At 40.8% G+C, this 24,361-nt stretch overlaps 1 protein-coding gene across 3 annotated transcripts in view; it reads left to right on the top strand.

The window, feature by feature from the left end:
* Window positions 1-24,361, top strand: part of LOC5565211 — a 299,615-nt gene that overhangs the window by 255,898 nt on the left and 19,356 nt on the right. For all 3 annotated transcript variants that reach the window (XM_021855192.1, XM_001649521.2, XM_021855191.1), the window contains one exon: window positions 11,195-12,563. In XM_021855192.1, the coding sequence (XP_021710884.1) occupies window positions 11,195-12,563 (1,369 nt within the window). The remainder of the gene's footprint in view (window positions 1-11,194; window positions 12,564-24,361) is intronic.

Here is a 24,361-nt window from a genome sequence, read left to right as displayed (position 1 = left end):
CAAGGGGTGTGACAAAATCTAGAGAAACATAAAAAAATGTTTTTTGGACTTAAACAAACGAAAAACATTAAAAAATTGAGTAAACATGTGTTTTTGGCCTAAACTTAAGCGTTTGGCACTAAAATTGGGACAGGGCTTTAGGACCCTATTCCCGGAATGTATCGAAAATCTGGTTCTGTCACTTTTTTTTCGTCTCCGCTGTAGTGGGGTAGTTTTTGAAGGAAAAGTGTCTAGAAAAAGTGTAATGGAAATGTAACGGTTTATTCTGCACGCGTTCTGCTGGGCAGTGCTTTGTTAAAGTCCACACACTAAGCTCTTACGGTGAATTTCACCGTAATCTCAACAGCTGAACAGTTCGGTGAAATAAAACACCGTAATTCCGTCGAAATTTTACGGATTCCGGTGATTTTTCACCGAATACTGTAAAAATTTACCGTACTCCGTTAATTTATTTCACCGAACTGTTCAGCTGTTGAAATTTTACAGGAATCCGTAAAATAATTTAAGTGTGCAAGCAGAAGTTGGAAATGCATTGAAGCCGGACCTCAAATTTTCAGAAGGACATGTCTGGAAAGCCAGACAGCGGGTTGGGCTGAGGGCTTGATCGAATGGTACTCGCTGATGGTGACCAATCGATCAGACTTTCAGCTTGAACCGCTGTCTGACTCACTAGATTTGTGCTCTTGAGGATGTGAGTTTAGCCGGAGTGATATTTTGATATTGTGAAATTAGCATGCTGATTAAAGTGGCTACAGCAAATCAATCAAGCATGGATAATCAATTTGTTTCAAAGTTCGTTTCATGCTTTTACTTTAAATTTCCAATATACTATGAAACGAATTTTTATCATGACAACGGTGGGAATGTTACTTAAATGAATTGATATAACAAAATATGGTAACGGTATCATGGTATGGTAACGTTGTCTTCAGAGTACTGATAGGTGATGTTTTGAACCGAGGTTGCATGAATCGCATCACTTACCAAGGTGAATCCTGATCATGCAGCCATAATCCCTCCCTACTAACAAAACTCCTTCTCGTGACAACCATGGAGATGCAGAGGTGATCTCGGTCTCCAGTAACAATGGATGTCACACTAAATTTCCTTCCCTTTCCCGATGTCCGCAAGGACGTGGCTGGCGCCGTCATTGACTTTTTAATGTTTAGAATTCTCGAAGATGTACATTGAAGATGGAAAGCTACATCTCTTGGTTCCTTGGGCAACTCCGATTATTCTGGTCAATCACGGAGTAGCAACTACGAATTGTAGGTCATCAATGCTCATGCTTATGCTTATTCCCGGAATGTATTGATAATCTTGTACAGTCAACCCTCCATGAGTCGATATTGAAAGGACCATCGACTCATGGAAATATCGAGTCATGGAACAGCAATGCTATGGAAAGCCGTTTGAGGGGACCATCATAGTAACCATGAAATTTGATTTTAAATATGGTTCCATGAGTCGATATCGAGTAATGGAACATCGACTCATGGAGGTTTAACTAATTTGTCTTTGGTTTAACTGTATTATAATGGTAAAATATCTATATTTATATAGAAAAGTTAATAATTTTGGATTCATATATCTCAAATACACCATAACAAATGTTCGGAAAACTTTGACATTTTGAGTAAAGAAAAATTTAAAAATACTGATATGTTCACAATAATTTGTCCAAATAGCTTTTTTTTTCAATTAAAATAACCATTGTTTTTGAACAAAATATACACGAAATTCAATTTAAGTGATGCAGTGTTTAAAACGAAATATTTTATGATTTTTAATGTATTAACTCTCCCTTACTCGATATTCACTATGTATATCGATATCGAGTTAGAGAACCATAGTGAAAGATGGTTTTCATGGCTACTTCGATGGTCTTCTGGATCGCATTTGCACTGGTTTTGTGCTTTATAATTCGATGTCTCCTTAACTCGATGGTCCCTTCAATATCATGAAATCATGGAGAGTTGCCAAAAATTCTAGTAATTTTTCACATTTTTTCCCATAATTTTGTTATTTGAAGTTCCAGAGATTTGGTGTCTTCGACACTTTGTCACATTTTTTGACGTTTTAAAACATTGCCCTAGACGCGAAATAATAAAACATTGTATCGCCACCTAGGCATAGCTATGAGGTGAAATTTTGAACTTACTTTTATCACCATATTAGAGAGCAAATAAATCTAAGATAAGTCTCTGAATACACCAACCCGGGGTGTTTGGTTTAATTCTGTACCTGGCCCAGTGTACATTTGTTTGGAATTTTGTGTCTCATTTTAGAATCAAAATAGCTCGGCTAAACAAATGTCGACCGCTGTACTGAAATTTCCAAAAAAAACATTCATATTTGAGCACACCGTCAGAGTGACCATCCATGTATAGATGAACCACAAAAGGGGTTTCGCGCGATACGAGAGCCCGCCTGTATCAATTTACTGCATCTGGACCATCCTATCTGCGCGTAGATGAAAACACCATCTGCTGTTCAGGAATGGTCAGAAGCGAACTGGTTAGAAATGGTGTCCCCTAAAGATGACATAATACCTCGCCGATAGTGGGCAATAAATTATACATCTACTTATTTCGAATAAAGCAACGTTCAGCAGCGGCCTAAGCCACGACTATGGCATGTGGGGCTCAGCTCGCGGGAAACTTGCACGAGAATAACCACCAATCGGCAGTATGTAGTGTACGACGGGGCAAAAGTTAGACCTTATTTTTAGAAAAACTATAACAGGTTAAAAGTAATTAATACTACCCGTGGGTGTTCAGCATTCCAGCTACAATGTTGCTCAACAAGCTGGTGTCAAAATATTTACCAACTTTTATTTATAACAGTTTTCAAGATTGATTGTGTTACACAAAATTTTGCCACATCGGTGGGGAAGTGTTTAAATCAAGTGTAAGTTAGCTAACTCAAATACAAAACATCGATACTATTCTGTCACAAATTTGCTCAAACAGTGTTAATTGTAAAATAGTAAAAAAGAAGTTTTTTGAAAAACTAATGAAAAAATGTGAAATGTTGGTGATGTTTGTCACACGCTCAGGGATATTTAGCTAAATTCATATAGACCTGACCTCAGTTAATAACTGTGGAAGTTCTCAATGAACACTAAGCTGAGAAGCAGGCTTTGTACCAGTTAGAACGTAATGCCAATAAGAAGAAGATATACATTTTAGGCAATTTAAAAGTTTTTTCGTGAGATAATAAAAGGGACGAACTTTTTCCCCGCTGATTCGAATTTTTGTCCCACTATGGGCCAATATTAATTTCCAAACATTTATGCAAAAACTAACAATTGTTCCATGTAATGAAAGTTCGACCGAAATTTTCGCGTCTGAAAACAAAAAATCGCAATAACTTTCCCGAATCTCAATCGATTTATATGATATTTGGAGTGAAAGTTCCTTGCACCCCAGCTTTCGTTACATTTGTTTTGGATTCAGCTAGAAGACTTGGAATGAAACGTTTGCCCCACTCCACTCTACGGCACAGATACATTATTTTCTGCTGGCTGATCAGAGGCTGCGGTCATTGGCGATTTAACCGCAGCCCTAGATCGGATATGGATGTGAAACAGAGCACGAAACATTATGATTGAAGTATCTGTGGTCATATATTTGAGTTTGAGTGACACTGAGAACACATTCCTGGAGGTATGCATTCTACAGCTCGTACCGTTAGTTATCGATTTAATTATCGAACATGCGGAGTTCAATATGAACGATGAAATTTAGCATTTGCTTACCTATACATTTAGCTTATTATTTTCGCACTTGTATATCAACATAGGGTAATGTAGCATAACGCTAAATTTGATATGCTGCACTCTGATTATTCATGAGTAGATTTTCCTGTGAATAAGTGAAACTCGAGCTTAAAAAGTTGTACCCAGTTTAATTTTGTATGATGGTATCTTCTTCTTTATGGCGTTAGGTCCGAATTGGGATAGAGCCTGCTTCTCAGCTTGTGTTCTTATGGGTATTTCCGCAGTTTTTAACTGAGAACATTCTTTGTCAATTGACCTTTCTCGTATGTGTACCGTTTTGATCTATCTAGCGCAGGGCCGCCTAACGTACGGCCCGCGGGCCGCATCCGGCCCGCGAAGGGTTCGAAGATTCTTCTCATATTTGGCCCGTTGACATACCAACCCGAAGTTAAAACATACCAAAACTATTTAGGTTCAACCTTATATGTGATTTAAATTGTTTGGTTTCTTTTAAATCTTCTTAGCTACTTTTTTTAATGAATTACTCAAAATCTTATCTCATATTCTGTGTGTTTCAACAGTGTTTCTACCATGACTTCCTTCGGCATACAAAAACTGCAACCTAAACAAAACTTATGGACAGGGTTCTGAATTTTCGTATCAATGATGCGAAATTTACGATTTTTCGCACGTAAGGAGAATGCTTTTTTCGCTTCCTCACGAGAACATCATTTATCGCTCACACTAATTTTCCCTAGGGGCCCAGATAGCCATAGCGGTAAACGCGCAGCTATTTAGCACGACCAAGTTGAGGGTCGCGGGTTCAAATCCCACCAGTCGAGGATCTTTCCAAGTTGGAAATTTTCTCGACTTCCCAGGGCATAGAGTATCTTCGTACCTGCCACAGGATATACACATGCAAAAATGGTCATTGGCATAATAAGCTCTCAGTTAATAACTGTGTAAGTGCTCATTAGAACACTAAGCTGAAAAGCAGGCTCTGTCCCAGTGGGGACGTAACGCCAGAAAGAAGAAAGAAGATCTAATTTTCCCTGGAGCTACGATGGAGGATAACCGAAAATCACTCCACTCTGGGGATAATTTGTTTTTCACTCCAGCATATTTTCGCTCACCAACTGCTCCAGAGAATTATCACTATGTGGATAAACAAAAACTAGTGCCGGCGAAGGGATTCGAACCTAGAACATTGCTAAAAACAACCGCGATGCGTGCACGCTAACCATGCTACCACACCAACTTAACCAAAAAAGTGGTTAATTTGGTGTATAAAAGCAACTGGTGCTCGTGGCGATGGATACAGGAAAAGTTCTCCATGGATCGGAGAAGGAGAAAACAAACTTCTCACAGCTGCGGAAATGTGCAAGCATCTTTTTTCGCTGTGTTTTGTGGAAGGATAAAATCGCTGAAAATTGCTGTCAGGGATAAATCCATTATCATGAGAGTGAGTGTGAATTCGGAAGCTTGCTTATGGACAAAAGACTAAGTTTCCATACATAATTTCACTAAATCATAGGCTAATATTCTCACAGAATCCTGGAAATAAATTTAACCAACACCTGAGTGTCATTCGCGCAGATTCCTTGAAAGGATTATAAAACGACAGGATTTTAACAAAATCTTGAACAAGATTTTTTAAAGACCTCTGGACACGACCTTCACGGATAAAAATGTCAATATTCTTGTGAGATATAGAATCCACTGCGATGGAGATTATCATTATAATCGATCACAGCAAACAGTTTTTTTATACGTTTGTCTGTGACACTTACTATGTCAATGTTGGCATCCCTGAGTGAAGCGCTTCTGTCACTTGCATACTTGATGCATTCATGCTGACTCGCTTGTGAACCGATACTTGCGTGGGTAAGTTCAGTGTGCATCGTGTGAAGGGTGATTCCTTTACCGAGCATAAGCTAAACTCCACAATTCTCACAGAATTTCCACCAGACATCTATAGACTTCTAGCCTGGATTTTCAACGAAGTCAAAACATAATTTTCTGAAATCCCGGGCAAGATTACAATATACCACTACATAACATTTTGCTAGAACCTTAAGCGAATTTATAATACAATTTTGAGCAGCTTACTTTTGAAATACTTTTTAGTACTCTCAAAGATTTCAAGGTTGCATTTCGAAATGACTTTTGAGTGAGATTCCGAACGATTCTTGTAAAATCCTGAACATTATGACCAAGATTTTTGATTAGAATTTTAGCACAGAATTTGGATTCTTACATAATGCGGAGTATGATTTTTATAAAATCTTGGGCTTTATTTGCACAGAATCTGAAATTTTTAGAGCAGATTCTTTAAAATATTCTGCAAGAGATTATTATATAGTTTTGATTAGCAAGACTTATCTGTTTTTCGATTTTTTCAAATGAAATTTACTTCAATCACTGATTGTTGTCAGATTCTATGAACTGCATTTATTTACTTTTGTCAAACTTTATGCGAATAATTCTGTTTTCTAGGTGGCCCGCGACACGAAATTGTTTCTGTGATTTGGCCCGTGGTTCAAAAAGGTTGGGCAGGCCTGATATAGCGGACAACTTCAAATTTCGGACACTCTACACTTTACACGAAATATTTCAATTTTAGCCGTTTAAAAGTTTTCATTTTAAAGGCTCGGTTTTAGGCGCATTTTTCATTGATATCTATGAAAATTTACAATTCCCAAAACCTCGCTCTAGTTGTTTGGAGATTTCAATTGATGGTTTGGCTTTTCTATTTAAGATTTGTATGAGTTATCTGGAATTTAAGGCAAAGGTAAGGAAGCGCTCCGAATAAGAAACATGATAAGTCTCCACATTTCGAGAAATCGATAAAATTTACTTTACGAAAAGATCCTCGACCGGGTGGATTCGAAACCACGACCTTTCAGCATGGTCTTGCTGAATAGATGCGCGTTTACCGCTACGGCTATCTGAGCTCCTTGTATGCTGGTATAAGGAAATCGAAATGTTGAATGTGTTATACCAGCAATAAAGTAGCCGATGATTTATATGATTTTCATTGAGTTTTTTAGACTGAATGCAAATATTTGCTTAAAGCATAAACCCGACAATAAGAGGAAAGCAATAGGTAATCTATTACGTAAACTCACGGGTTCGTCGTGGAGTTGGGCGGGCTCGTGGTTCATTCTTCGCCGCCACACACCGTTCTCCTGCACGCCGCAGAAGATCGTCCTTAGCACTCGGCGTTCGAAAACTCCAAGAGGTTGTAAATCAACCTCGAGCATAGTCCTTATGAGCGTTTTGTACATCGTGCGGATGAATATTTCTGGACCCATAGTTGGACTTCCACAGATGATGCGCCTTCGTATCTTCCGACAAACGTTGTAGTGCGCAGGATCCGAGATAGATGAACTCATTAATCACTTCGAAGGTATCCCCGTCTATCGTGACGTCCTGTCGCGTTCAGTAGCGCCTACCAGCACTTTGTGTTCGACACATTCATCACCAGTCCGACTCTTGTTGCTTCGCGTTTCAAAGTTTTCCCAATAATAATGCTATTGCTCGGATCTCGTGAAAAACGTGCCTCGACTGTTAAGTCCGGATCTCCGCATGACAACTTCAAGCACAATGTTGAACTGCAGGCACGAAAGTCCATAACCATATCGTAATCCCCGACGGGATTTGAACAAACTGGAGTGTTCGCCCGACATCTTCACGCAGTTTTGCACACTACCTATCGTTGCTCAAATCAATCATGTGAGCTTCCCGGGAAAGCTATTCTCATCCATGCTGTTCCATAGTTCTACACGGTCAATACTGCTTTAAAATTGATGAAGACGTGGTGCGTAGGGACGTGAGTACCAGCACAACATTTCTGGAGGGCTTGCCGAACGGAAAAGATCTGGTCCGTTGCCGAGCGGCCGTCGATTAAATCTTCTCGGTAACTTCCCACGAACTTGTTTGCTATAGGTGATAGACGACGGAAGATAATCTGGGATAGCGCTTTGTAGGCGACGTTTAGGATAGTGATAGCACAATAATTTCTCATTCCAGTTTGCTGCCCTTTTTGTAGTTGGGGCATATAACGCCTTGCTTCCACTCCTCCGGCAGCTGTTCCGTCTCCCAGATTCTGACTATCAGTCGATGCAGACAAGCGGCTAATCACTCCGGGTCCATCTTGATGAGTTCGGCTTCGATACCATCCCTGCCAGCGGCCTTGTTGTTCTTGATCTGTTGAATGGCATTCTAAACTACCCCCATCGTGGGAGCTGGTTATTTTCCACCGATCGTTGTGCTGACGTAGCCATCACCTTTGCTGTCCTTACCCTCTGTGTCATTCGGGTGTTCGTCGTAGTGCTGCTTCCACCTTTCGACCACCTCGCGTCCGTCCGTCAAAATGCTCCCATCCTTATCCCGGCACATTTCAGCTCGCGACATGAAGCCTTTGCGGGATGATTTGAGCTTCTGATATTACTTTCGCGTTTCTTGAGAACATTACAGCAACTCCATCTCTTGGCATGCCACCTCTTTCAGGCGAAGTTTTTTGTCCTGTAATAGGCGGGTTTGTTGCTTCCGATCCAGTCTGTATCGTTTCACGTTCCGCCACATACCATGCTGCAGCATTGCAGCCCGCACTGCATTCTTCTTCTCCAAAACTTCCTGGAACTCCTCGTCGAACCAATCCTTTCATGAATCCTGTTCCACGTATCCGACAATGCTTTCGCAGCGTCGTTGATGGCTGCTTTTACTGTCCTCCAGCAGTCGTCAAGAAGGGGTCCATTGAGCTCGCCCTCATCCGGCAACGCTCCCTCACGCATTGGCCGCGCGTACGCATTGGCGACATCTAGTTGTTTCCGTCGCGCTAGATTGTACCGAGGCGTTGATGACGAATAGTTTTGGTCGCAGTTTCACCATTACCAGGTAGTGGTCAGAGTCAATGTTAGCGCCATGATAGGTTCTGACGTCGGTTATATCGGGGAAGAGCCGTTCATCAATCAAAACGTGGTCGATTTACGATTTGGTCTGCTGAAGTGATCTCCAGGTATACCGATACGGGAGGCTGTGCTGAAAATAGGTTCTACGAATGGCCAGATTCTTGGAAGCGGCGAAATCTATCAGTCGTAGGCCGTTCTCGATCTTTCTTCTGGCCAACCTGAACGTTCAAATCTCCTATGATGATCTTGACGTCGTGGCTTCGGCAGCGGTCGTACTCGCATGCAAGCTGCGCGTAAAACGCGTCCTTGTCATCATTAGTGTTTCTGAAGTGTGGGCTAAGCACGTTGATTATGCTAAAGTTATAGAAACAGCCTTTAATTTTCAACTTGTACATTCTTTCGTTGATCGGCCACCACCTTGTCACGCGCCTTGGCATATCGCCCATCACTAAAAAACCTGTTTCCAGCTCACTTATGTTACCGTAGATGTTTATATAAAAGTTAAAAATATAAGTAAAATAAGTTTTGTTTTGTATTTTGAATCAATTTGAACGAATAAATGAAGGTCAATGTGTTCTTCTAAACTCAAAATGTTTCATACTAAATTTCTGAGTGAAATGGTGTAAAATCTACTATTGTTACAATTGACAACTTGGCCAAAACTGGTGCTTCTACCCTAATATTTTAGAACTGTGGTATCTCGCAGGAGTTTGCACCTCAATACAAAAAAAATCAAATTTCTCAAAAGTCTATTAAACGTGCTTCGCATCATGTTTATATTTTTAAAATGATATCTTATTAGTATTGGATATTCTGCACTGGTTTCCATCCACATATGTTATTTAATAAGCTCAATAAAATCGACTCGTATCCCAAGTAACATTTTTAGTTTTTTCATTTACTACAAGCTGTTGTTACCACCATATCGTTAAAACTCATTTTAGAACTTATTAGTCTTAATAACCTTAATAAACCTTTGATAAAACTCCGTTAAGCCCGAAAAGGCCCACTCTACAGGGGGTTGTTACTATACCTTAAAACCGTTTCTAAACTTCTTAGTTTTGTATCGTATCAATACATCTACCCTTGTAGTATACTATAAAACATTCATAAGAGCTATTGTATAGCCTTATTGAGCTCATCTAGCGGTATTGAATCTTTTACGATATCCTAATACACGGAATAAAACCAATGTTAAGAGCTTAAAATTGAACAAACATCATCCAATAAGTTGTTTTTAAACCATAACCTTTTTTAATATTGAAACCATCATGATGTCTACCGACTCATAATAATCAATGAAAATAATCATTTTTTGCGTGCCAGAAAATTTCCTTACGACCGCGTGAAATTCCTGCCAATAAAAATTTACTGGTGGAATGACATAAAATTTTTCGATTTACAGCAACGCGCCACAATTACGACATCATAATTGGCTATCTAATATTTGACTCCATTCCATTATCGGAATGATTTCATGCTCATCTCAATCATAAATTGAAATTTCCCACGCATATTGTAATTATCAATCCCAAACGGCAACAATAAAAATGGATTCCAACCATTTAAATCTTCATAGTTTTGTCTGGGATGGTTTAAGATCAATTGGTGATAATTCCGAACAATATAATCATTCATAAACGCTTTTAATCTTAAGGACCTGTACGCAGAATCCTCCACTGGCTAAAATATTCCTAAATCAGAACATTTGTTCTGCACTAAGACAAATAGGTTTTTTAGGAGCCTTGACTTAAACTAAATGCATTCAGGAAAGCTAGTGCTGTCAAAAACGTAAAAAAATTGGAAGATTCAATTTTGTGCTGCAATTCATTTTATTAAATTCGTGTCGTTATGAATCAAATTGTTTTTATTGGAATGAATTGTTGTAATAAAGTCCGTCGTGCTTGATCGGTTGTACTGATACAGAAAACGGTAAGTGATAAGTGAAATCTTTTATCGTGTAGTTCAGCTGTTGTGTGCAAATAGTTGTCCCACTAGAACGGGAAGTTCAGCCAAACATGGAAAAAAATGCTTCATACGGTAGTCTGATAATTGTACGAGAGGAATATTTGCCATTTCTATGTTTGCGTTCTGATTAACTCATAATTCACTACATGATTATCATTATCAACATAATGATATTGGTAATCACACGCAGACTGCATGCCAATAACATGCATCAGACAGTTGAGATTTAAGAAGGCTTTAACATGACTTAGTGCAGTCTTAGAAGTTTTACCTATGCCTTTATAAGACAAGCAAGATGAGGTTTTAAGAATAGGTTTTAATAGACACTACACAGCTCGTTCAAAATACAATTTATTATCAATAAATGTGGCCAACAAATAAGTTTTAACGGGAGCTCTTATAGATATCTTCAAAGCATTTTAAAGTGGGTTTGCTGAAAAGAACGTTTAGCACTTTGCAATGCTTTATTCAATCTGTTAGGAATGAATACATCTCTAATAAAACCTTCATAAATAACATCTAAGATCAAAAAGCACTGAAATTGCTACTTGGGATGTAATTGTTCAAATTTGATTTTCTTCTCTATTTTCAGTCTTTACATGGGGTCGGAAAATGGGCAAAAAATTCGATCTCCTACGCCGTGGTAGTGATGCTCAAAAACTTCCTACACCGCCGTCTCCATCAACAAGCACACCCAGCTGCGTACCGATCTTCAACACGGATACGATTAAAAAAAGTAAAACCATTCCTCTGAAGGCGTATCAACCCGCAAATGATCCTTTGGTAAAGCTCAATAACGAACGGTCATCGGGGACCTTCAAAAATTTCTTCTACCGTATGGGATCTACCGGTATGCTCAACCATCGATCGAGTCAATCCCAAAAACAACAACAGCAACAAGCCAGCCAACAACAGCTTCTTCAAATGCAGCCATCAAGTTCTCAGCAGAATACGACATCTCAGCAGGGATACACGACTAAGAACAAAAATGACGGACACTCCACGCTGTATCGTAGTAGTTCAACTAGCCAACTGAACACGTCGTCGTACATCAAGTGTGACGATCCGACCGAAGGCATTAATTTGGCCAATGGAAATCACAAGAACGCCGTCAGCAGTACAAATCTGAATGTTTCGTCAATGGAACAATCTGCAACGAAACAATCCGCTTCGGCGAAGTCATCTAGTTGCGACGACATAGTGAGAGTTGCCGCGACACAAGAACAGTTGTCCAAGAAGAATCATTTTCCATACGCTTTTCTCCGATCAAAACTGTCCGTACTGCCGGAGGAAAACGGCGGATCAGTAATCAACTATAATCGGATAAAAGAGAACCTTCTGCGATCGGGAAACCGAGGATCGGTCATCAGTTTACGATCGGATTTGGATAACATTTCTATAACTGATTCACAGTTAAATATTTCAGACAATGGGGACGTCTTTTTGACTGGTAATGATTCAAAATCTATTACGACATGCGATTTGAGCTCGATATCTCGTAACAATTCCATCAAGACGCTAACGGATGACCACAGCTTTGTCAGCAACTACCAAAGATTAAGCAGCTGTCTCAGCAGCAATGAATCCGGATACGATAGTGACGGTCGCCATGCAGAGGATAAGATCGACGAGAATGGATCCAGCTCGACAGCCAGCAGTCTAACGGTACCACATGGTGCCTCTAGTTTGGTAGATCCCTATGCGGATGCTATACGTAGCAAGGACCAGTCTTATATGTTCGGTAGCCGGAGAAGAATGTCCTCGTCAAGCTCGATAGCATCGGTGCAAAATTTGGACTGCAGCACAATCAGACGACGATTTCGACAAATCAAACTTGAGAAGCACAGTGGTGACGAGGTCATCGGTATTGAACTGACGCCACAAACGGTCAACATGGACGAGGGAGACTGCGAAACTAGGTATCTGGTGACAGAGATCGATCCGGAAGGAATTGCTTACAGGTGAGATTATTCATGGCAACAGGAGTTTTGCATCTACCAGATATTTAGAATTTTGCATTTTCCCGCCAAAAGTATAGAATCGCTTAACCCAGTAGTGCAAGCTGCATTCGTTTTGAGTACATCTGCAATTTGCAACTGCCCAAAGCTCGCGTAACAGTTCTAAAGATACAATCCTCAGATCGTTGATTCTTAGGAAATTTGATGTTGATCACATTTTCAATTCCTATTTCTCAGTATTCAAACCAGTCAATGTGATTTCTTGCTCGTTGAGCGCGACGATTTACTCTAACCACACTATTATAATAAATTTTATTATGAAAACGGCCTAGAATATGGAAAAATTATGAGTTCAAATTCCATTTTTGATTTTCAACTAGGCATTGGCTTTTTTATAGGCCAACTTACAAAGGCCAATTTATGATTATGCCGTTTCAACGACAACTCACCAAAACCAGCCAATGCTTTATGGGATGGTACACAAATTATGTCACGCTAAATTTCGACTTTTTCAACCCCCTCCCCCCCCCCCCCTTTGTCACGTTTTTTGTATGAGTCCTCTGAAAATTTTGTAAGGCTTGTCACGCTTGCCTTGACCCGCCCCCCTTGGAGCGTGACGTAATTTGTGCATGACCCCTATCTGAGATGTACAGAAGACATAAACATTACCCTTGACCTCAATCCCTTTCTCCCCGGAACCACCATACGGTATTATTTCAAGACTTGTAACAGAAGTGGCCTCTGCAACCGACCCTTGGTGGCATGCTATATCCGCTGCAAGTTCAGCATCAAGGCTCCATCAGATCAATGTGTTTTTTTCAGCGACAGCGACAAAAAATCGCCGCGATTTCGTTGTTGTATCGCTGCAAGCACTTTCATACTCATATGGAAATATTTAGACTGACGCGACGAAAATCGCATCGATGTGCTTAGACACGCTTATCGAGCAGTGTCTAAGCCACAGCAGGCCAACAGTGACTTCAAAGCTTAAATTAGATGATATTTGTGAAAATTTCAATTTTTTCGCAAAGTCTAACTGTTAGCTCCTAAGTGTGCCGATTTTTTTTTTATTTTAGCATATTTAATATTGTTTTTACGTTAAAGTATGGAACACCATTTTGATTCAAATGCCGAACACTGTGCTCATTCTGTCTAATATTCCGAACACCTTGATTCAAATTCCGAACAACGCGAATAAATCGTATTTAAGGGGACACGGGAGACCGTGTTATTTTCCCTATCTTTTGTCTCACTCTAACAATTATCATCAATACTTTGCCGAAGCATATCTCGAGTTTTAGTGAACCGATGAAGCTGAAAATTTAATCGATTGTGCACCACATATATAGAATATAGTGATAAATTTTTCACATCCATATATAGAGTGGTACTTGAGATCTGCTTCTTCAAATGGATAGGATGATTATAATGACGTCCCGTGCGGCCTTAACTCAATAATTTCGCAAAATTTATTTGAGCTAGATCTACTGGTCTCAAACCAGAGAATCATCACTACTCCAGAGGTATAAAATAGATTGGAAGACGTTAAAATTGAATCGTAAATGACTACCATTTCCTTGAGATTTGATGACATATTTCAGCCACATCGCCATACAAAAACCGAGTGTTCAGAATATGAGTCTGTTCGGAATTTGAGATAAAACGGTACTCCCGCGATAATTCGAACGCTTTTCTGCCCCTCCTCTGTTTCATACAGTAAAATCCTTCAATCAAAGTACCGTTTTGTCTCAAATTCCGAACAGACTCATATTCCGAACACTCGGTTTTTGTATGGCAGTTTGGATGAAATGTTTATCAAATAACAAGGAAAAAAAATGTCATCAAATAACAAGGAAATGGCTGTCAAATGCAGTTCAATTCTAACGCCTTCCAATCTTTTTTATACCTTGGGAGTAGTGATGATTCTCTAGTTCGAGACCAGTAGAACTAGCACAGATGATTTTTTTTTTCGAAATTATCCATTTGAATATTATTTATTTGTGCTGTTCGGAATTTGAATCAAGGTGTTCGGAATATGAGACAGAATGAACACAGTGTTCGGCATTTGAATCAAAATGTTGTTCTATACTTTTACGTAAAAACAATACTAAACAAGTTTAAATATACAATTTTATCAGCAAACCCAACAGCTATTAGTTAGAATAGTTAAAATTTCCACAAATATCAGCTAATTTGTGCCTATCAGATACATTTCAAGTCACTGTTGGCCTTAAGTGTTCGGAATATCAGTCAAAACGGTAGGTTTCTAGAAGCTTACACAAGTACACCGCACTGCACACTAAGCTCTTACGGTGAATTTCACCGTAATCTCAACAGCTGAACAGTTCGGTGAAATAAAACACCGTAATTCCGTCGAAATTTTACGGATTCCGGTGAATTTTTGCCGAATACTGTAAAAATTTACCGTATTCCGTCAATTTATTTCACCGAACCGTTCAGCTGTTGAGATTTCACAGGAATCCGTAAAATTATTTAACCTTCCGCGGATGTTAAGAAAAACAACTTAATAAGATACTGGGGTCATTATGACCCAGAAATGTATACCCCTATAAATCAGCGAAATATCAACCGAATAATGAAATTTATGCCGCATTCGAAAGATATACTCCTCAAGATTCTGATCACTACCTGGAATACCGGTTCCGGATCCAGTGGCCACCGGGAATCGGCTACGAAGGGGACCATGTTGGCCACGTGGAATTTCAGTACACTCAGTCCAGAAATCTGCAGTCATCACCAAATTGTATAAGATGCAGGCCATATAGGAATGTACTGTCTTCAGCAAACTTGCTTCGGGGACCAAGAACTTCCACATGGGATACAATTTATTTCAGAACTTGACCACCGCGTGGCGCTAGCGTCGATATGAACTTCCGGTAGGGGCTAATTATGCGATAACTCGAGATTGCTAGCACATAGAAGGATGCTGTCTTCGGCAAAGTTGCTCAGAAGGATAAGCACTTCCACATAAGATACAATTTAGTTCAGAACTCGACCACCGCGTGGCGCTAGCGTCGATATGAACTTCCGGTAGAGACTAATTATGCGATAACTCGAGATTGCGAACACATAGAAGGATGCTGTCTTCGGCAAGGTTGCTCAGGAGGATAAGGACTTCCTCATGAGATACAATTTAGTTCAGAACTCGACCGCTGCGTGGCGCTAACGTCGATATGAACTTCCGGTAGGAGCTAATTATGCGATAACTCGAGATTGCGAGCACATAGAAGGATGCTGTCTTCGGAAAAGTTGCTCAGAAGGATAAGCACTTCCACATAACTCGACCACCGCGTGGCGCTAGCGTCGATATGGACTTTCGGTAGGGGCTTATTATGCGATAACACGAGATTGCGAACACATAGAAGGATGCTGTTTTCGGCAAGGTTGCTCAGGAGGATAAGGACTTCCACATAAGATACAATTTAGTTCAGAACTCGACCGCTGCGTGGCGCTAGCGTCGATATGAACTTCCGGTAGAAATTACACAGATATTGTCCGTGCATCAGAATTATAGTCCCTACTTCTTCAAACTAGAGAATCAAATTAACGAAGGATTATGAAACAAATTGTTCAATTCGACTCCATTTTTTTCCTTGTCTCGATCATTGTCAGATCATTCTCGGCAACTGGGAAAACCGAGACTTGTCACTTTCAACAAGGTTTAAAATGTAATAAGGACTAATAAGTGTTCCTTTCATTACTCGAACATCCTGTTCTCTTCGTTTGAAGCAGTCAGGACTAGGGTTCACTGGTATATCTTTTCTCCATAACGCACCACGAAAATGTGACGTACCCGCGTTATGGGTCATTTAGAAGGATGCTGTCTTCCACAAAGTTGCTCAGGAGGATAAGGCTTCCACATTGGTTATAGTTTAGTTAAGAACTTGACTACCGCGTAGCGCTGGCGTCAGTATGAACTTCCGGTAAGGGCTAGTTATGCGATTACTGGAGATTGCGTGCATATAGAAGGATGCTGTCTTTGGCAAAGTTGCTCAAGAGGATATTTTTTTGTCTCTTATAATGAGATTTTTAACCCATTGCAAGTTTATCTCAAGACCAACGGCTTTGAGATCAAAAGTAACCATCAAGGGTATGTGATCCCTGGTCTTCAACGTGAGAGGTTTGTGAACCAACCACAATATTAGGGTCCGTCTCACAAAAGAATAAGGTATTTCAGTTTAGAATTCGACCACCCGGTGGATTTGACGTCGATTTGTATTTCCGATAGAGGTTAATTATTAGAGGGCGGTTCCACATTTTTTGAGCTCATACACGACCCATACCCAACTTACTTAATTTTTTTAAACCCGGACCCGACCCGTACTCAGACCTGATCCGAACCTGAAAAAAAATCCACTGTTCAAATCCGAATCTGACTCGAAACCTAAACATTTTTTGTAAGAAAAGACCGAGTTTTAAAAATAGATAAATTCATCGTTTCTGATACATAAGGAAGCTTTCCGATTGTTACTCTTATCATAACTCTTACCAAAGTCCACCTTAATCCGAATTTTTACAAGCCCGATTCCGACGTACTCGAAAAAAAATTTCTAGCCTTCAAATCCGACCCGAACCATTCGAGTTTGGGTTTGAAAACCCGAGACCCGACTTATAGAAGGATGCTGTCTGCGGTAAAATTGTTCGAGAGAATAAGGAATTAGTCATGAACATACGTTCAAAATTTAACCAGCATTTGGTGCTGGCGTCTATTTGTATTTCCAGAAGGAACTCTTTTTTGAAGGTTTTATCTTAGGCAAAGTTGTTCAGTTTTTTTTTTTAATTCTGCGTAGTAAATTCCTTGTGACGCTCGTCAATATATTGCTCTTATATGATATGAACTACACGATCCGACATGAAATATATGTTACGATATAAACTACAGTTGACTCTCCATAACTCGATATTCAAGGGACCATCGACTTATAGAATTATCGAATAATAGAATATACCGACACAAAATCTAAGGAACAAATTTCTGTATTTCCAATATTTTTATTATCATTTTTGTAAGAAAGCAATATTATTTTGTTGATATTTCTTTACAAACTATTATTTGAAAACATTTTTCGAAGTGCTCGAAAAATCACGTTATTTTTACTGACAGTAATTTTTATCATTTTCATGTCATTACAACTTGTAAGTATTTATTCACCTTCAAACAAAAATTAGATCACGTTTCCCCAAAAAAAAAATAGATATCGAGTTATGCAGAGAAATTCACATCTCACGTAACATCAACTTGTGGAGATATCGAGTTACAGAAGTATCGACTTATGGAGAGCACAATGTATGGAAATTTGAAGGAACTGGAAAATCCGTCTAGTTATAGAGTATATCGGATTATAAAATATCGAGTTGTGAAGAGTCGATTGTATATAATATAAAATGAGCTCTATGATATGATATGAACTATATTGTAGTCACTTCTAAAATTCTAACAAGAGTTCAGATACAGATAACGTCATGAAGTTGCAAAAAAAATACTTCTAGTTTTTTTAGAAGTTGTTGCAGTATATGTGCACTTTAGTTTTTAATTGGATCCGGAGGAATCTTATGACTTTATACCAGTATTTCCTTCTGGATTTCCTCCAAAAAGTTATCTGGATCTCAAGTCGTAGTTCACATCGGAGGTATTCAAAGGATAAAGTCTAGTAACCTTAAATGATTTGTATGATGGATTCAACAGTTATTTACCGAGAGCTCATCCGATGGAATACAAACCCATGCCCTTCTGTCCTCATCCTCTCGAAATATCTCCAGAGACTCCCTCAGAGATTTCTCCAGGAAATCTTCGGAAGATTCCTCCAAGGATTTTATCAGAAAATAATCCAATCTATTCTTTACCTTAAGGTCTACAATGATTTCCTCTGGGCTTCCCTAGGACTTTTGATAGAGATTCTTTCAGGAAGAACTTTTGTTCGCCATGCATGGAATATCTTCCTCCAGGGAGTTGACATGGAATTTTTGCAAGGAAACTACAAGAAAAAATATGTATAAGGATTTCTTTAGAGATTTTGCAAAGGTTTCCAGCAGAAATGTCATTAGTGATTCCTTCATAGATTCCTCCAGAAAAATCTTTATTGGGATTCTTTCAGGAATTTTTCCAAGAATTCCTCCAGGATTCGTTTCAGGAATACTTCGAAATTTCTCCAGGGATTTTTTAAGTTATTTCTTCTGGTATTCCTCCATAAAATTTTCCACAGAGTTTTGCAAGGATTCCTCCAGGAAAGTGTCTACAAGGATTCTTGCACAGATATCTTCAAGGCAATCAGGAATTCCTCTTGAAGTAATACTTAAAACAATTTCTTCAAAGATTACTAAAGATGTTTGGGCTGCAAAACGGTGAGTCGACAACAAGGAAGGAGCGTTCAACACAGCTCTGGTCCTCACAAGTTCCTACCTCACGCTTCCACGGGTCAAACGATGACAAAGACCGCCAGCTAAGGGTTGCGTACTTAGCTGGTAGTGCAGCCTGGGCACTGTTGTCCTTCTGACATCAGCTAGATTGAGAAGGTACGTCTCGAGCGTCTGTTCACCAGGAGGTGCGGCTCAAACAGCGTCTGTTCTGGTATCCAGCGGCTGAGCAAGAAATGCTGAATCGCGCACAGCTAAATCCAAGGTGGTAGCCCCATCAGCGCGATCGTCCTAGTGTTAGTTGGGACGTTAAACAGAGCTGGCACGATGGCGCTCCGGCGAGACAGGAGTGTTGGCGTAGGCCCAATAAGCCACCCGTAAAAAAACCTTATTGCGAATAACATAGGAGATAATACGACCCGGAACAATCGGCAAAGACCCACGCGACGAAATAAGGATTACGATTGGAAACTTGGAACATGGAACTGCAAGTCACTTGGTTTCGCAGGTTGCGACAGGATAATCTATGACGAACTACATCCCCGTAACTTCGATATCGTAGCGCTGCAGGAACTTTGTTGGACTGGACAGAAGGTGTGGAAAAGCGGGCATCGAGCGGCTACCTTCTACCAAAGCTGTGGCACCACAAATGAGCTAGGAACTGGCTTCATAGTGTTGGGCAAGATGCGACAACGCGTTATCGGGTGGCAGCCGATCAACGCAAGGATGTGCAAGATGAGGATAAAAGGCCGTTTCTTCAACTACAGCATCATCAACGTACACTGCCCACACGAAGGGAGACCCGACGACGAGAAGGAGACGTTTTACGCGCAGCTGGAGCAGATTTATGACGGATGCTCGCCGCGTGACGTGAAAATCGTTGTTGGCGACATGAACGCACAGGTAGGACGAGAGGAGATGTACAGACCGGTGATCGGGCGGAACAGTCTGCACGCCGTATCTAACGACAACGGCCAACGATGCGTCAACTTTGCAGCCTCTCGTGGTATGGTAGTCCGAAGCACCTTCTTCCCCCGTAAAGATATCCATAAGACCACCTGGAGATCACCCGATAACCTAACCGAGAACCAAATCGACCACGTTCTAATCGACGGAAAATTCTTCTCTGACATTACCAATGTTCGCACATACCGCAGTGCGAATATAGATTCGGATCACTACCTAGTTGCTATATGCATGCGCTCAAAACTTTCGACGGTGACAAACTCGCGTCGAAGCCGAACGCCGCGGCTTAACATCGAGCGGCTACGGGACTCAGAAGTAGCCCAAGAATACGCGCAGCAGTTGGAAGTGGCCCTACCAACGGAAGAGCAGCTCGGCGCCGCCACTCTTGAAGATGGCTGGAGGCACATAAGATCCGCCATAGGTAGCACCGCAACAGCAGCACTAGGTCCAGCGGCCCCGAATCAGAGAAATGACTGGTACGACGGCGAATGCGAGCAGTTGAAGAATGAGAAGAATGCAGCATGGGCGAGAATGCTGCAACACCGCACGAGAGCGAACGAGGCACGGTATAAACAGGCGCGGAACAGACAAAACTCGATCTTCCGAAGAAAAAAGCGCCATCAAGAAGAACGAGATCGCGAAGCGATGGAAGAGCTGTTCCGCGCTAAAGACACACGGAAGTTCTACGAGAAGCTTAACCGTTCGCGCAAAGGCTTTGTGCCACAAGCCGACATGTGTAGAGACTTTGACGGAAATCTTCTCACGAACGAACGTGAGGTGGTCGAAAGGTGGCGGCAGCACTACGATGAGCACCTTAATGGTGATGTGGCCAGTAGCGGAGGTGGCACGGAAATAACTTTGGGAGCACGCGCGGACGACGAAAGACTTCCGCCTCCAGATCTCCAAGAGGTAGAAACGGAGATTAGACGGTTGAAAAACAACAAAGCCGCTGGAGTGGACCAACTTCCTAGCGAGTTGCTAAAATACGGTGGTGATGCACTGGCAAGAGCGCTGCACTGGGTTATTTCCAAGATTTGGGAGGAGGAAGTATTGCCGGAGGAGTGGATGGAAGGTGTCGTGTGTCCCATCTACAAAAAGGGCGACAAATTGGATTGCGCCAATTATCGTGCAATCACAATTTTGAGCGCCGCCTACAAGGTACTCTCCCAAATTCTATGCCGTCGTCTATCACCAATTGCTAGAGAATTCGTTGGACAATATCAGGCAGGATTTATGGGCGAACGAGCAACAACGGACCAGATATTCGCCATCCGCCAGGTGTTGCAGAAATGCCGCGAATACAATGTACCCACACATCATTTATTCATCGATTTTAAATCGGCCTATGATACAATCGATCGAGAACAGCTATGGCAGATTATGCACGAATACGGTTTCCCGGACAAACTGATAAGATTGATCAAGGCGACGATGGAGCGAGTGATGTGCGTAGTCCGAGTATCAGGGACACTCTCGAGTCCCTTCGAATCTCGCAGAGGGTTACGGCAAGGTGATGGCCTTTCGTGTTTACTGTTCAACATTGCTTTAGAGGGTGTGATAAGAAGAGCGGGGATAGACACGAGTGGCACGATTTTCAGAAAGTCCGTTCAGTTACTTGGTTTCGCCGACGACATTGATATCGTAGCACGGAACTTTGAGACGATGGCGGATACGTACATCCGACTAAGGGCTGAAGCTAGGCGAATCGGACTGAACATCAATGTGTCAAAGACGAAGTACATGATAGCGAGGGGCTCAAGAGAAGACACGGCACGCCCCCCACCTCGAGTTCATATTGACGGTGATGAAATCGAGGTTGTCGAAGAATTCGTGTACTTGGGCTCACTGGTGACCGCCGACAACGACACCAGCAGAGAAATCCAGAGACGCATCGTTGCTGGAAATCGTGCCTACTTTGGACTCCGCAGAACGCTCCGATCGAGCAAAGTTCGCCATCGCACGAAGTTGACCATCTACAAGACGCTGATTAGACCGGTACTCCTCTATGGGCACGAAACATGGACCCTACGTGCAGAGGATCAACGCGCCCTTGGTGTTTTCGAACGGAAGGTGTTGCGGACCATCTACGGCGGAGTGCAGATGGAAGACGGAACGTGGAGAAGGCGGATGAACCATGAATTGCACCAGCTGCTGGGAGAACCAACCATTGTCCACCTCGCAAAAATTGGGAGGCTGCGGTGGGCCGGGCATGTCACCAGAATGTCGGATACCAACCCGGTGAAAATGGTTCTCGAAAACAATCCGACCGGCACAAGACGACGTGGTGCGCAGCGAGCAAGATGGGTCGATCAAATTGAGGACGATCTGCGGACCCTTCGCAGAATGCGTGGCTGGCAACGGGCAGCCATGGACCGAGTCGAATGGAGACGTCTCCTACGTACAGCAGAGGCCACCCAGGCCTTAGCCTGACTGGTAAGGTAAGTTACTAAAGATGTTTCTCTAGTGATATCTTCAGAATTTCTTTTGAGGATTCCTCCACCGATACATACAAAGATATCCCCAAGCAGTTGTCTCGAGATTCGTTCAGAAATTATTCCGGGATTCCTCCAGGGATGATCTACGAGAAAATTCTATAAGGATTCCACAAGGAATTTCTTCAGGTGTTCTGAAACTCACGAAGTCCTCAAGGAAATTCCATGAAACGCCTCAAGAATTTCTCAAGATAATCTTCCAGGGATTCCCCAAGAATTTCTCCAGGGATTCGTACTGGGTCTCCAATAATACTCCATGGATTCCCCCAAGAGTTCTTCATGAAATTTCTCTAGAGATTCTCCCATTAATTCCTTCTAGAATATTATCAGAACTTATGCTAAAATTTCTCCATGGTTTTCATAAAAAAAAAATCTCTACATATCCTCTTATAAAATCTCCATCATTTTTTTTTTTTTTTTTTTTGAAAATTTGTTTAGATATTTCTCCTTAGATTTTTCGATAATTTTCCCATTTAAATATTCCTATAAGGATTCTTCCAGGGATTTATCCAACAAAAATCTACAAAGGTTTTTCCAGCAACAAATCTACAAAGGTTTTTCCAGGGATTTCTCTAGCGATTCCACCAGCAAAATTTCTACATCGATTCTTCCTGGGATACCTCCAAGGATTCATCAGTGATTCCTCCAAAGATGTCTCCAAGAGTCCTTCATGGATGCCTACACTGCCCATAACTGCATAACAGTCACATTCGACATTTTTGACAAATTGGAGTTAATACCATGGAGAGTCATCAAATGATAAATACTTTCGATCAACTTACTGAAATCTGTGGGATAGTTCTAGAAAATTCGAAAAAAATACCAAGTTGTTTTGTCACATTGGTAATTATAACCACATAACAGTAACATTGAGATTTTAAATGAGCCTCGTAATGTAACAGCAATGAAACTTCTACCAGAATTATTTTCTGACTATTCACCTAGTATGCGATATGAGTTGTACAAAATATCAGCCTCAAATAAGCACTTTTGAGTTCTTGGTAAATTTTAGAAATTTTAGTTTCCCCCCATACTGCCATGAAATGTACACTTGGTATTCCATTTACTCAATGCCTACTTTTGTCGAATGTTACAAATATGCAGTTATGGGCAGTACAGAAGTCTACACAAAGACTCCTACAGAGATTTCTCTATGCAAATCTTTACAGGAATTCCTGCAGAGATTTCTCCAGCTTTTTCTTCAGGAATTTCTCCAAGGATCCAAGAAAAATCTCTACATGGTTTGCTGTAGATATCGTTTCAGGAATGAACTGGTAGAGATTTGACTGTATATATAAATGAAATATGAGTTTCGTCTACGCAGTCTTCATTATAAATAGAACGTTGAAAAAAATAAAGACTGCGTAACTGAAAAGCATATATGATTTTTTGGGGATTTTTGTAAGGAATTCCTCCAGAGCTTTCCTCGAGAATCCCTTCTTGGGCTCTTGCAAAAATTTCTCCAGCGATCCCTATAAGAACTCATTAAATAATTTCTTGTAAAATCCCCAATTGAATGGTAGAATCTCTGGAATAATTCGTTATAGAATTCCTGGAGCGATCCCTGGAGGAAATCTTAGGAATAAATCCTAGAGGAATCTTGAGAGGACTACCAGCGGAATGTTTGGAGAATTCACTGTGGAAATATTTTAAGTAATCCTTAGAGAAACCTCTGACATTCTGCAAAAATCTCTGTAGAGATCTTCTTGGAGGTATCCTTAGGGGAATCTTTTATTTTTTATTAGAGGAATGTCAGGAGAAATCGCTTGAAGAATCTTTGGAAGAATCGCTGGAGAAGTGCTTGAAGTAATCTATGCAATAATTCCTGGAAAAGTTCCCTGAGGATGGATTAATTCCCGGAGAAATCTATCAGGAGTGAATTCTTCAGAGTTTTTGCAATTCCCTCACAGGTGTTTTTTTTATGGAATTCTTCTACGATCTGATTTAAAAATTGTTTTCGGTATTTCT

Source organism: Aedes aegypti, chromosome 3 (genome assembly GCF_002204515.2).
Source record: "Aedes aegypti strain LVP_AGWG chromosome 3, AaegL5.0 Primary Assembly, whole genome shotgun sequence".
In the NCBI taxonomy this organism is placed as follows: domain Eukaryota; kingdom Metazoa; phylum Arthropoda; class Insecta; order Diptera; family Culicidae; genus Aedes; species Aedes aegypti.
This window is presented reverse-complemented; position numbering and strand designations above follow the sequence as displayed.